The sequence below is a fragment of the Metopolophium dirhodum genome, chromosome 5, assembly GCF_019925205.1.
Source record: "Metopolophium dirhodum isolate CAU chromosome 5, ASM1992520v1, whole genome shotgun sequence".
Lineage (NCBI taxonomy): Eukaryota > Metazoa > Arthropoda > Insecta > Hemiptera > Aphididae > Metopolophium > Metopolophium dirhodum.
Window position 1 is genome coordinate 9,176,231 of NC_083564.1, and position 15,823 is coordinate 9,192,053.

The following is a 15,823-nucleotide window of genomic DNA, read 5'->3' on the forward strand; positions in this document are numbered from 1 at the left end:
ACGCCTATATTTATTATGCGCCAGTCGACCACGGAACGAACGGTCGAATATCATTTAATTATAATTATAATATAAATTGGCCAGGTCGGGTTAGTGATATATTTTATGTTTACTCTGATGGCAATATCTGCAACGTTCAACTCGACTAAGCAAATATCGTCTAAAACTTTAATAATAATGACACATTAATTGTAATACATTTACGGTCCGTCGTCGTCGTCGTCGTCGTCGTCGTTGCTACTTAGTATACATTTATAATCTTATTTCCCATTTTCGTTGGTTTTAAAACTATTTTATTACGTTAATAATTATGTATGTTTAAAATCGTCGAACCGTAGTTGGTTCGTACAACACGTACACAACAATAATAATACTAAGTATATACTATGTATAATATATATATTTATACGGTTTTTTGTTGTCGTCGGTTGTTATTTTTTTCAGTAAACATCGCATGGCCGTCCTTGTTAACAAAATAATAAATAACATTATTAAACATTTTAATCAAAGGCTTCCCAACGTTATTTCTGTAAATATGATACGACATTTTTTGAGTTCGATTGTAGCGTAGTGAGTAGTTACTATATAATATAGATATAATACTGCTATTGTCGAAATTTATTTTCGTAGCTTATTGGTATACGTTTTGAAATATGATTCAGTATAATAATACAACAGCCGAACACGAAGAAAGATGTCTGATGGATCTAGACCCGTCGATTTTCATCCCGTTCTGTTCCGTAAAGTAAAAAATAAATATATAAATGTCGATTTATCATCCCACGTATATACCACGTTCAGCAGATTACATTTTTGAGCTCCGGCCAAATATTCCGGTGGACCGGAATAAAATTAATTTCACTACATTTAGCCGGGCAATTCATTACGCGACTTATCTCTTCCAGCACCTTAACATTTCTTAAACAGTTTTAAGTATGTACTGTATTATACTATATAGTTATGATATAGCCGAACAATTGGCGTTGTTTGAGTAAAAATAGAAAGAGGCCAAACGGACCGATAACACGACCGAGAGGTGTATTATCGCGTTAAAATCAAAATATTATTAAAATGCCGAAGTACGGCGCCTGCTGCAGTACACTGCGCTTTTATAAATAAATAATAATATATGTATCGTATTATTATGTCGTTTTGTGCAGAAAAATATTATTAACCAGGTATAATTGGCAATTTACGTCGGTCGCGTCTGAGTTGGCCGAAAATCATACGCACGTGCCTTTGATGTACTGTCGACACAATTAATTATACTGAATAATCAATTAGTCATATACGTATGCGCCTAGAATGTTAATTTTCCATGTTAACCGATTTCTTTATGTACAGCTACAGCTATAATTGATGTACACGGCCCGCGTAAACGGAGTAAAACTAATTTTCGAACGGCCCACGTATCATTATAATATTATTGTGCGTCCAGATTTTGTTACGGAACTAATAAACATATAATAATCTGCACCATTAAACCTAATGGTGGTGCCGTGCACGATATAACGTATTAATTGTTTTAGCTCGTAGGTGCGTATACTTGTAACTAAATATTTTGAAAATCGACCATGTTAAAACGGCGATCATTATCCCGCGGGTGGTGTAATAGATACAACTGCAACAAAATTCAAATCAACGGAAGATCGTGTTTCCACGCATCGGCGAGGGTTTGAGGCGAAAAATTCTTCCGTTAAGACAATATCTCTGTCGAGACACTTGCGACGTGAACGATGGGTCCGACCGTTGTAAACTCGCATTATATTATAAATGATGACGTGTAATAGCAGGCCTAAGCTGTTTTTAAATATAAATAATAACAAAATTATTATTATTATTATTATTATTATTATTATCATTATCATTGTAAGTGCGCCAGATTGTTTGTCACGGTTCCTTACGAATCTCGTGACAAAATATTGCACACCGGCTAAATGAGAATAATTATTCGCATTGTTGGTATTAAAACACTAAAATGCTTATAATATATAGTCGACAACAATAAATAACAGATTACCAAGTGTTTAACGATAACTACTGTGCGGTACTATAATATCATAGTTTTGAATTCGGGTATTAAGTATTAAAGTACACAACTTAACTGCTTCAGCGAGTTTATGTATTTATGGTTCAATATTATGTATTGGTAAATAGAAATACTAAGAGTATAAAGTCGATTGAACACGTTACTCCAATCAACTTTAAACTCTTATATTTTTTATTTACGAAACGCATTTCCACGTATTTCTATTTATGACAATTTAACCGTTTTGGGTCAAAGAAAAATCGGTGTTCTTAATTTATTAATGGCTTGGAAGTGGGAGTAACGCTAAAAGCAAACAGTTGTAAACCAAATGGTTACATATTAGGCGGATGAAACCATTAGCTTAAATAGGAGTCTGACAATTGATGAGGAGTGATCAATAATGGTTGATAAATTCCTTCGGGATGAATTAAAATTTAAAAAGTAACAGGTTCTATGTGTGAACTTTAATTTATTGTTAGATAATAAGTATAATCTGAAAGACAACACCGTTTATTCTGCCGGTGTTTGAATTATTAAAATTGCACTGAATCGAACCAATGAAAATTAATTAAAAAGAAAAAAACTGATTTCTTTGGTTTTACAATTATTATTGGTTTGCAGCTATAGCTTATAAGTTAATAATAAGTTTTGTATATTTTTTTTCACTTTTGGTAGTATTTATCGGAATAGTGGTTCTACAACTTTCCATTCATAATAAATTCCTATCTACACGGACATTTTTATATTCATCTTTTTACTTTTGACCTTTAATGTGATATCGTTTTATTCTAATTCAGGCTCAGTATTCCCACGTATTTTACACAAGTAGAGATATTCAACTATAGATCACTAATCTCCTATTTCTTAACAGTCGTTTGAACATTTCAATCATACCTATTATAATACATAGTTATTTCTATGACCAATTTGAATAGGTAAGCATATCTGCAGTGACAAATTGAGGGGCTTAGGCCCCATCTCAGCACATATTACTGGATACTATTGATTCATTGATTATTAATAATAGAAATATAATATTATGTTTGTATTGTAACAAAATTGTGCCCCTTTCCCTTGTGCTTTGCTTTGGATTTGTTCTTGGATAATATATGGTTGTTATCACATAAGCTTTCATGAAACTTGGAAATGTTTGGCCCTTTTGGTGTGCCAAAATATTTTGCGTTCTGTGTGTATATGGTACCAACATTTTTGAACAACTTGCCGCATATGGAGTATTATACTCATTATTTATTACAATAACAATAGGTTCGTCAAAAAGTTTAAACTGTCTGATCTTATGGTCCTTATAAGTATTTCGCCGATGATACCATTTTCACAACTACATAAACATCTAACTTCATATAACTTATCATATTATTGGAGCGACAAAAGCCACGATATCTTACGATTTGTGTTAGGAATGATAACGACCAATAATTGTTTCTAAATTAAAGAGAAATTGAATGACTAAAAATGTATCTAAGTCAAATATAACAATTTAAGACAACGATAAAATCATTAAAATATTATTAATGCATATTTTAATACATATTTTATGTATTGAATATTAAAAGGTTTCGAAAATGTATTATTTTATTACTTTATGTAAATACTGTAAATTAATTCAGGTATGCACCTACCTGCAGTGTTATTAGTTGGCGGATACGTGTGTACAACGATACAAATATGTCAACAAGTCTTACAATTTGTGTCAAACAATAAAAATAGATCCATTAAAATTATTAGATGGATTTAAATATTACTAATGTTTAACTGATAACGGCTTATTTGCTAAAGCTAAGAAAAACAACCCAAATGTATTGTTTTTTCTATTTTTCGATTTAATAATAACGTAGGTACATTATCGTTTTTGACAGTAATGATCTACTACTGCATAATTAACTCTTCGCAGAATGTACATTTTTATACTAATAATTCACAAATTACACAGCGTGGTTGGAAAAAAAATTAACTAAACGCGAAAAAAAATAAAAATTGACATGACGTGTATTGTGCGTGAGTCGTTTATTGTTTAACGGTTTGCCCGAAAAACCGCGGTGTGAGTATGCGTGTGTGTATGTGCAGCTTTCACAAACTTTTCAAAGCACGAACTTATACCTACTTCAGCGTGATGCCGTATATTATAATTTAGCGTGGAGCGTTTAACATCAACGTTTTACTTATTATATTATTAACCCTGTCGAATTACCCATTTTGATTGGATATTTTATGTGCCGAACATAACATAAAATCTGTCGATTCTCACAGTGAGCCGAACTGGTATTGATAATAGCAGGAGGATATCTACCCATAATATTATGTATGAAGTCATATTATTATTATCGTTAAGTATAGCTGCAACCGAAAATAGAAAATGTGATGTCGAAAAAAAAAGATTTTACAAACGCATATTCTTCAAACTTGACATGTTTTATAATATATTACCACCGCGGCGACGCATTTACTAAACAAATTTCCGTTTATTATAACGCTTACAATTTTTTGTTTTTTTTTTCGTTTTCAGCATGGATCGGCTCCCGTCACATCGTTACGTTCATGTTGTTCCTCGGTATGGCCAACGCTTACATAATGAGGACAAACATGTCCGTGGCCATAGTGGCCATGGTCAACCAGACCGCGCTGGAAAGGGACCCGACAATTCCGGACGACGAATGCGAGGGCTACTACACGCCCGCCGCGAACACAACCGTACACGTGAGTATAATATACCATTACCGCGGTATGCGCAGATGAGGTACAATATGCACAGGACCTAAAAAATACTGAAATAAAAGTAATATTATTAAATATGAAGTCGGAGGCACTTGCAATGTATTCGTCGCTCAGAATTTCCACTGTTGAAAATTAAACGTCGAAGGTCGAACACGACTAAATTCTGTACCTATATAATATGTTCGTGATAATATTATAACGGTGCGATACAGCCGACGACGGAATAGCGCGCAGTTTCACATAAAATCATTTTTTGGAAATCTAAAAAAAATAAAAGTCTTACACAATTTTTAATAAAAGTTGAAAAAGTTTTACCGATGAAAAATTATATTTGTAAAAATCCGGCGGCGGGGGCACTATGAAAACTTTTCGTAATTCACTCGTAAGCGCCGTCGAACGAATAAATTATTGACACGATGTCTTGGAACGGTATTTCAATTTTCAACCACAGATTTCAGTTTATCGGTAATATTGTTATTTTTGACTAATGAAAACAACCATGTCTTATTTTGAAGGATTATATTAGCTTCTAATAGCATCGGATAGCCATCACAATTATTGCCATAATATTATAGTTCAATGTCATTTTTACAAAGGTTACAGACGTTTTTTTATCAACATAAAATTACATTATAAATTATAAACTCAATGTGTATGACTCATCAGTACGTAATATTAATCTGAAAATTGTAAGTTTTTATAACAACACCTTTTTTAAACTAACTAAGGCCTTTGATAATAACTAATTACGATAATCAAATCTAATATTATATATTTGCTAACTATTGCTTTACACGTACCTATACATTACACACAAGTATTTGTACTAATACATTTATATAATTCATAAACCTAAAAATAATATTGTATATCATATAAAATAACTCACACTCCGTTATAAATAATGTTCTGAAAGCAATTTTTTATACGTTTTTATACTGATTATTCATATTTTTTAACGATTGTATTCTGTTTTTAACTATACCTACTAATATACCCATATTAAAAATTAATAATTGATCATAACAACATACGAAGCTAACTTAAACCATAGTTTTTCTTTGAAATTATTCAATTAAGTACATATAGTCATCAATTAAAAATTAAAATAATTTTTTTTCTCAAAATCTACAAAACCTTCAAAATGCTTCTGAAATTTGTCGTTTACAGTATAAACCGTATCCGACCAGCGCGACTACTGCAGATGGCTATTATTTTTTTTAAATAATACTAAAAGATTTTAATTTTTGTCCAAAACGGCTGGCGTAACTTTTGAATTTTTGAATGCGGCCCCTCTGCAGAGTCCAAAAAGGTTGCCGACAACTGGCTTACACTAATAATATTTACTCGTTTAATTTTTTTTTTTTATCATGTACTTACAAACGGTTATTGCTATAAAATATAATATATCCACAATACCATTATTCACAAATACATACAATATATTATAACAATGCGTGTATTTTTTTTCAGAGCATGTCCAACGAAGGATCATTCTTGTGGAGCACGTCCCAACAGGGCTATGTGCTCAGTTCGTTCTTCTACGGTTACGTCATAACGCAGATACCGTTTGGGATACTGTCGAAGAAGTATGGCGCCAAGTATTTCCTTGGCGTCGGCATGCTCATAAATTCGGTGTTCGGCTTCTTGGTGCCGTTGTCTGCCAACTTTGGCATTTTTTCCCTGATCTCCATACGTTTCATTCAGGGGCTCGGAGAAGTAAGTTTCGTTGCATAAACGACCGCGTGATATGTTTTATACTTTTCAGAAATAGGTTATGCAGGTTATAGGTAGGTATAGGAATGACGACGACGTTCAGAATACCGTATTTAAAACGTAGGCCAAGCAATTAGTGGTGAAATAGATGAAGTCATATTGTTGTAATAATAATAATAATACGCACCCTGCACCTCGTTTCTCAAACCTCTGCTCGATAAATATTAATTGCGTTTTTTGCGTTTTTGTATTGTGATTTTTTATTTATTTATTTTTCTGCGGGTGGAGGAATAAAAATATATGAGTAGGTACATACACATTTTCGGAATCCCAAGAGTGGCCGCCCGAAGCGAGCGTCCTGTAACAGCAGTTGTTGGTTGAATAAAATATTTAACGCTGTGAAAAATGTATTCTTTTACCCAATTGGATACGAAATGTTATAAATTATGGAAAACATTCAAACCATAGAAAATGTTTTCATACGTGTTTATGCAATATGCGTCGGATGGATTTTTTTTTCACTATTTCCTATAATTGATGTGGGTAGGATTTAGCAGAAGATCTAGATGGCGCACATGGTTCCAAATGGTTCCCACGGGAGTTTTAAATATTGAAATGTGATAAATTTAACGACTTTTTTACCCTAACTTTGATGATTGAAACCATGATGCACGCATATCTAAACATCTATTTTATCCCACCTGTACGTGCGCATTTAAATTTATATTTTCGCTCGTATAGGTATCAGACAAACAACGAAAATACAGATGTAATACAAATATTCACATTGAATATTATTGTTTTTCTGTTTCAATGAACAATTAAATTAAACACCATATTAAATACATCTACATAAATATATTATACATATATTTATTATGCACCTATTCAATACTATTTCGCGATCCGAGCATCCGATATCAAACCGAATAGTATAATTTATTTTTCAATTACCGATGTGTTGACAAATTGCAGGCGGGTGGGCGTCCATTTATATACGATGAAGTACACGTGACCTGGTTTTTGATTTTGACGTTTTTGGAACTTAGGGTTAACAGACGTTCCTTAAATTTCGAGCTATCGCGCTCCGGTGGCACATGGTGTTGATTTCGCGAAAATGGTGTGCGCACAAATTTAGCGTGGTTAGGAAAACGGATTAATGACCGTATATATATTACCTACCCTACTCTTTAACTATAGACCGTATTTTACTTTTCAAACGTCTAATAGACTCTAATGGCTGTTTGTTTTTTTTTTCAGGGTCCCATAGTTCCTTGTACTCACGCCTTGCTCGCAAAATGGATCCCTCCGAACGAGAGGAGCCGAATGGGAGCATTCGTTTATGCAGGTTTGTTACTGTGCTGATACCCTAATTTAGGTACAACCAAATAATATTATTATACGCGTGCGTATAAATTGGAATCGTATAATATAATACGATTTCAATTTCCAAAGATTAACTTAGAGAAAATACTGTAGTTTTTTATGGTTCCTAATAACCCGACTGCAGCAGAAGTGCAAGACATATCCTATTTTTTTTTTTTGTTTCAAAAGTTTTTAATTGCTTTTTAAATACTAAATGTGGAATATTAGCATGCCACCTTGTTTTTGACATATTGGTGAAAAACTTAGAATAGGTATGGTTACGCTAAGTCCGTATATAGAACATACATACTAACAGTCTTGTAATTATATTACGAAATAAAAGTGTAAAACACAAAACAAACCTGAAACACAATTTTTTTGCACAATTTTATAAAAACCTTTATAAAAATGTTTTCTCTAACAGGACGCATATTATGTCATGATAAAAAAAAAAAAAAACATCAATGATAATAAAAAGAGAACGACATTTTTTAAACGCGTGAAACAACAATGGGTACTTGTAGGTGATCTCGTTACAAACGTTAGTAGGTACCTTTACAAGTATAATATGGTCGTTATTCTCGGTTTTTTTTTCAACTTTTACATTATAACTTAATCCCTAAAAGAGTTAAACTCATTAAAGTGACACATTGAAATATCCTGCTGAGTCATCCCGGTTAGTTAAAGCGTATATTTAAGTCGTGTTTATTTAATCCTAAATATATATGGGTATGCTTATACACTTATTCAACTAACGCACACTATATAATATTGAATAGGTAGGTGCTTAGGTTAATTTATAACAAGTATTTTTGTGTTTGGCTTATTTTGCGAAGCGGCTGCGACTCTATGCAAAAGATTATTACAACACACACATTTGGTACCTAGAGTGTTGGTACATGGAAAATGTGTACCAACAATTTTATATTTATTTTTCTCTAGAGTTTTAAGAAATTACACGTTGGTTTACTGAATATTTCCAAGTAGAACGAACTTTTGTAAAGCACCTACTCACAAAATATTAATATCCGTACGAAACGATTATAAGGATTAGGTATAACATTACAATATAATATATTATTATAATATACTGCAGTCACATTATGGGTATAGGTATACGAGTTGGTAATTTGGTATTCGAGTAGGTACACCTATTCCGGGATTCGACGATACTATATTATAATATCTGGGGGCCAACAGTATTATAATGTCAAACAATCAAATCGTGTTACAATTTTTTCAATTTTTTTTTATTTTCAGGGGCGCAATTCGGCACAGTGATTTCAATGCCATTGAGTGGCGTGCTCTCGGAGTACGGGTTTGCCGGAGGATGGCCATCGATATTCTACGTGTTCGGTGCAATCGGCACCCTGTGGTCCGTCGCATTTCTGTGGCTCGTGCACGAGGACCCCGAATCTCACCCCACCATACCGCACGACGAGAGGAAATACATTATTAGTTCCGTTTGGGGAGCTGCCGGTGTGTCTGTGAGTGTATTACAACTATTTTGGCGCGCGCGGTAGAACGGTAATAACAATTAAACGGCCGGAATTTATGGGTTTTCAAATGATAAAATATACAACGCACAACTCATCCACTCACACACACACACACACACACACACACACACACACACACATCACAAAGTACTTCAGGCGCATACACACACCCTCGTTTTGACCACTGACCCCCTGACGCGCCGCACCCACATCCCAAAACCCGTCCATCCCGGGTGGTTGTGGAATATTTATGAAACTCGTGTCGGTACCGTACCCGCCGAACACAAGAACCGACGTGTAAATAATAATTAATTAAAATTCTATCGGGCGTAGGTATTATTTACTCGCGAAACACGGTCGTCGACTCTCCGGCGTTATTGTAATTAATAATAATATTATACAATATAATATTCCGTCAGAATAATTTCCAATGTTATATTATATTATTATCGTGTTTAGGCTGGTACCCATATATACGAAACATAGTAATAATAATATAATATAATGTGCACCGCGATCGTTGTGAAATAAAACTAATAGTCGTCGCCGTGCCTATATATTACGTTATTACGCATGAATACGATCGTATACAATATTATGTGGCAACACAATATTATTCTGCTGTGAATATTTTGTCATTACTATTACTATTATTATTAATGACGTATTAGATTACGAGATTTATATATCGTATTCGACACGACACTATTTTTATGTACAACCACATATTTTTCGTTCGGTGGGCATATTTCTCTGTTTGCCATTTCAATTATAGTGTTTACACTATCGCTATATATTCTTGGCTCTTGACATTTTACCATTTTTTTTTTTTAATTTCTAAAAAATAATAAAGTAATAATTCAATTATTGCAGACATAAATTATAATTATTAATTCACGTACAATTTCGAGATCCGTGTAATATAATATTTTAACGTGGGGATCGAATCAGATCAACCGGGTTAAGGCTATATAATATAATATTGACGTTTACAATGTATCGTGTGTTTAATTAATATGATTGAGCACACAAAACAGCAATTTTTCGGTGTTGCATTTATTACGGTATTCGGTTTGACACGAGCTTAACGTTTTTCACTCAATATACGCGCAAAGTAGCTTATTATACGAATATTATATATTATAGTTTCGTTTTTTGCGTTTCGCTTTTTATTTTTTTTATAAACGCTCAAATGGAAACTCGTCTGGGACATACTTTGTCAAAATGTATTCAGTCTTACAATAATGCTGATTAATAAAACTAGGCTCCACCGTTGACGAATGGATCATAGCAGGAAAAATGTCTCACTGTCCATGACGTCATTACGCCGTATTGCCGTTTATCATTGTTGATAACAGTAGACAAGCATATTATACAAAACGCGTTTGCGGCATTTTTAAAAAAATGCAGGGCCGTATTCAGAGCAGTGCAAGAGGGCATGGGCCAGGGGCGCAATTCTTAGAGTTCTAAGAGGGGCGTAAATTTCAATACTACTTATGTAATATTTTTCAAGTAATATTTGAAAATTGTATATTTATTTTAATGACTTACTATAGAAGAGCCTCGCTCTATTTTTATTATATAAAAATTATTTATTTTGATGCCTGTGGTGGAAATGCATGCATTTCGACCGGTTTGTATAATATTTTTATGTACGATTTAATATTGATATGCGAATCATATTCTCATAAAATAGATGTATGTATAATTATTAACTACTGTACGTATCCAAAATATACGTTTTCTGTAAATTCTGTTATTCAGATAGCAAAATGTTATTTGACTTCTATTAAACGGTGAACTACGTAATTCTTAAAATAGACAATAGTATTATCGTATTGTGATGTCGGGCCAGTCGTATTAATGTATTATCGACTTATCACTATCGCATTATTATAATATTCTTTCTTAAAATAAAACCGTCAACAAATTATTGCTTCAATTAAATCAAGAAAAGTACCTTTGTAATAACGTATAAAAATTATAAAATTAAAATTAATTTAAAATTGTTTAACACAATTGTAAAACAAACCTTTTGAAAAAGATTTCTATCGTTTTTATAATGTAGTAATTGTTTATGTACCTATTTAAGTAATATAAATATTAAATACATTAATATAAATTATTAAAGGTTATTAGTTATTACTTGAAATATACTATGTATTGTTAAACTAATGCAAATTTTTAATTTTTTTTTTGGGGGGGTGGGGGGGGGGGCGCAAATGCCGTGATTCGCCAGGGGCGCCTCCAAACTGCAATACGGCTCTGAAAAAATGTATTTGAATAGTAAGTTTTTTTTTCTGTTTAAATAAGAAATTATTTAGTAAAGGTAGCTGATATATAATTTTGGTTTATCTATTTAAAACAATAGAAAGTAACAACTTTTAAAATAATAAAAAAATAATAAGTCTTAAATATCTTAAATCGTGATAATATGCTTGTCTACTGTTATCAACAATGATAAACGGCAATACGGCGTAATGACGTCATGGACAGTGAGACATTTTTCCTGCTATGATCCATTCGTCACCGTTGAAGGGTCTTTACAACATACTTAAAAGAAATAAAGAATGCCTGGAAGTGAAAATAAGTTACAAGTTGTTATTGACAGTTGCTGTACCTAACGATTTTGTCACCTTATTATGGCTTCGACAATATTTTTAATAGTTTGTGTTATTTCCTGGAATCTCATAAAAATATATAAAGTGTCTAACAAATATTAAACGAATGATATTGTATACATTCAAGACATTTTTATTTATTCGTTTATTATAACAGTATAAAAAATATAATAATCAGTATAAAAGTGTTTGGATTTTAATTAAATAAAACTTGCCAAGGCTTAATATTAATCGTTGTTGATAATTTTTTTATGTAGGTATTTATCTATCTATAATATGTAAAACGCTATAAATGTATGTCCCATAACTAACGTATTGCATTTCAGCCAATATAAATTAATCAGCCAATTCGGAATTTGTATAATACACATTCGAAAAACATTACGAAACATACGCCACTATCTTTATTCGACATTACAGCGAAATGTACAGTTTGCTAAGTGAGTTACAGCCAGTTATCTCTTATTAACGGACCCCTTACCTGCACGAGATATATACAACTTATAATTTATCTCTATTGGCAGTAATTCGTTTTTATCGAAATTGTTTTAAATTAAATTACCCGTCATAATTATTATTATTTTCCGCGCGGAACAAAACCAACTACCGTTGGCAGTTTGATGGGCTGAAAGGAAGTTCGGAGCGCATTGAATTATGCTGAAGAGTAATTGATTGAAACAATATGCCTACCCGCAAAACGCTATTATTTTAAATATTGATAAATTGTCGAGGGTTTTTAAACAAATTAGTAAGGTACGTTCAGAATAGGAAATTATGTTACGCGTAAATGGTGCGTCCGTGTGTTAACGTTTATGTAATATAATTCAAGTCTATTTATTTTATCCGTTATATAGGTAGGTAGTTGTCTATAATAATTTATGTACAAACAAAACGTAAAAAACCTCATTTGACTAAATTCGCCAAATATTTTCTCACTATGCTTTAAATATCTAATTCGCAAGTGTCTCTATTTTTTTTTTATTCGCTTAATGTTACACATTTTTAAAATATGATAAACCCTTACATCAACAAAAAATTACTTTTGATATCACGTTTAAGTATGAAGTTTCCTTTCTGAGCGTTTCTCTTCACCGTAACTCACAGGGTCTATATATTATATAAACACCCCGACAGATCTAACGGTAAGAGAAACACCTCTGTTCATTATTTATTTATACTTCCGAGTATCAACTTGGGCGCGGGCGGCAGAGGGTTAAATTTATCAGCGTCCCGGATAACGATATTGTTTATGTTTTTCTCGGGCTATGATTTTTTCTTTCATTTTTAGCTTCTATGCGGTTTTATCATATTGTTAATTTTTTATCTTTGCTTGTAATTTAACTTCCCAAATTCGCCGTGTCCCGACATCGCGGAGGAGTCTTGACTATAGCGAATCTAAAAACGGATTTCATGAATAAAATATACTTTAATCTGATACAATTTTTTACACGATTCAGCCAGTTACCTTGCTTTGGATTTCCACTGATTGTTTATTCAATTGTTTTCACGCAATCATCGTTTTTGGTATTGGTTCGATGCTTGATTATAATTTATAATGTATGGATTAAAATAAAACTTTTAAGCTATCGTTATTTTTCACATTTAATTGTACAATCTCTCACATTACGAGTGGCGTGAAGACATTTTTCGTATAAGGTTATTATGAACGATATCTTACAGAAAAAAAAAGTCTTCGATGAGACTCGTTAAACGAGCAAATACATTTAAAAGTATGATTGTATAATATACACAAAAATAAAAAAGATGATTTTATAAATTATGTACTTGTTATTTGTTTTAATCTGTTAGTAAAATAATATGTTCATTGAAAGAGAAAAAGTTAAAAACTATGTAATTTTAAATATTTTTACTAAAATTAGAAAATAACTTCAGTAATAACTTTTGATGAAATGAAATATTAATGGAAAAAGTTATAGGCTTCATCGTTAAAGAGAAATTATAAACAATTTACATTTTAGCGTATTTATAATTTCAATATTTCTCATGATATCTGAATAATTAACATTTTATTTGCATACAATTTGTTATTTATATTTCGCTTTGAAATTTATTATCATGCATAATTTTTTAACATAAAATATTTCTTTGAAACTCTGTTCATTTATACAGAAATTTGTTATTCAAAGTTATGTACAATCTTAATTAAACTATTAATTGGTATATATTATTATACGTATATTACATGTATAAAAAGTGCACCTTAAAAGGAAAACCAAATAAAAAATTATAATTTATTCCTCAAATAAATACGACTATATTCCTGGGGTATACATATATATTATATATTATGTTCCGTAAAATTATATCATACAACTTAGTATCTGGAAATAACAACTGTTCGTATATAAACGTTTATGCCTAGACAAATTCAAAAGTATTTTTTGGTTTTCGCATATTATTATTATTATTATTATTATTATATACCAACCCAATGTTTGTTATTAAATAAGCACGTATATAATACCCACCGCAGAAAAACAAATACATTCACGGGTGACCCGAGTTCATATTATATTATAGGTATACGGCTGTAGATACTCTCGGCGGTATATTATTATAATATTATGAATTATTATGACAATATTATATACCTACACGAAAAACATCGAATTGTTTTATTTTACCCATCTATAATTTAAAAACATAAAAACAAAACCGTTCTTGCTTAGCGGGGCTACATACGCACAGACAATAATATGGTCGGGCGCGAGTGTACGGTATTATTATTGTATTTCGTATGTAATAATAATAATATGCAATCGGAATGGGACGTCTCTCGGGCGATGGGTTTTTTGGCCGATCGGTACGACGCGGGCTACGATGGCTGTACATATAATAATAATAATAATATGTTATTGTTCGGTGGGACTTTCAAAAACGCAATCTCCTTTCTCTGAACTCGTTGTTTTTATTTTCCAGTCTCCCCCCGTGCCGTGGAGGAGCATATTAAAGTCGGCTCCGTTCTGGGCCATATTGGTCGCTCACATGGGTCAAAATTACGGATACGAAACGCTCATGACCGAGCTGCCGACTTTCATGAAACAAGTGTTGCACTTCAATATAAAAGCTGTAAGTATATAATATAACATGAAACTATAATAATACTATTTTATATAATATAATAATAGATTATCTACGTATACATTGTGTACGTACTGCACAATATATAACGTTATATATACATAATACCTACCACGAGACACGATTGCTATATTGTATGTCAGTGGATGGGAGGGGAGGAGGCTTATTTATTTTGATATTGATTTACCTGTACCTATATATACCATACCACTACGGTAACCGATAACAATTACCATGCGTTTGTTGTTTGTCAGAACGGAACGTACTCATCACTGCCGTACCTCGCCATGTGGGTGTTCTCAATGGTGGCCAGCCATATAGCCGACATGATGATCTCCTCGGAGAGGTTCACGCACACTGTCACGCGCAAAATCGTCAACTCTATCGGTAAGGATCGCACAACAACAATATAATATTTACCTATACCCGCCACTATATGTTTGACTCGTCCGGTCAAGGATGCGTTATAGTATTACGTGACTTATGATATTATCATGCGCCTGGTATATACTATATGGTTATAACAACGATATAGGGCCATGGGGGTATCTATAACTAGTGATATTAATATGCGAAGTCGGACTGGCGTGCAGATGGCGGGCGGAATGTTTGAATATGTTGACCTTTTTAGATATCCACCGTGTAACGTGCAATGGGTTAGGTACACATTATAATGCGTCTACTATATAGGTTGTAACTAATTTAATTGGCCGGGTTTTCGCGGTGAATTGCGTTTTACAACCTCTTCGAAACGATTT

General features: G+C 32.5%; 1 protein-coding gene across 3 annotated transcripts in view; it reads left to right on the forward strand.

Annotated features, from left to right (window-relative positions):
* Positions 1-15,823, forward strand: part of LOC132945178 (putative inorganic phosphate cotransporter) — an 84,072-nt gene that overhangs the window by 50,468 nt on the left and 17,781 nt on the right. For all 3 annotated transcript variants that reach the window (XM_061014853.1, XM_061014851.1, XM_061014852.1), the window contains 6 exons: positions 4,554-4,744; positions 6,236-6,481; positions 7,739-7,826; positions 9,104-9,330; positions 14,904-15,053; positions 15,320-15,452. In XM_061014853.1, the coding sequence (XP_060870836.1) occupies positions 4,554-4,744; positions 6,236-6,481; positions 7,739-7,826; positions 9,104-9,330; positions 14,904-15,053; positions 15,320-15,452 (1,035 nt within the window). The remainder of the gene's footprint in view (positions 1-4,553; positions 4,745-6,235; positions 6,482-7,738; positions 7,827-9,103; positions 9,331-14,903; positions 15,054-15,319; positions 15,453-15,823) is intronic.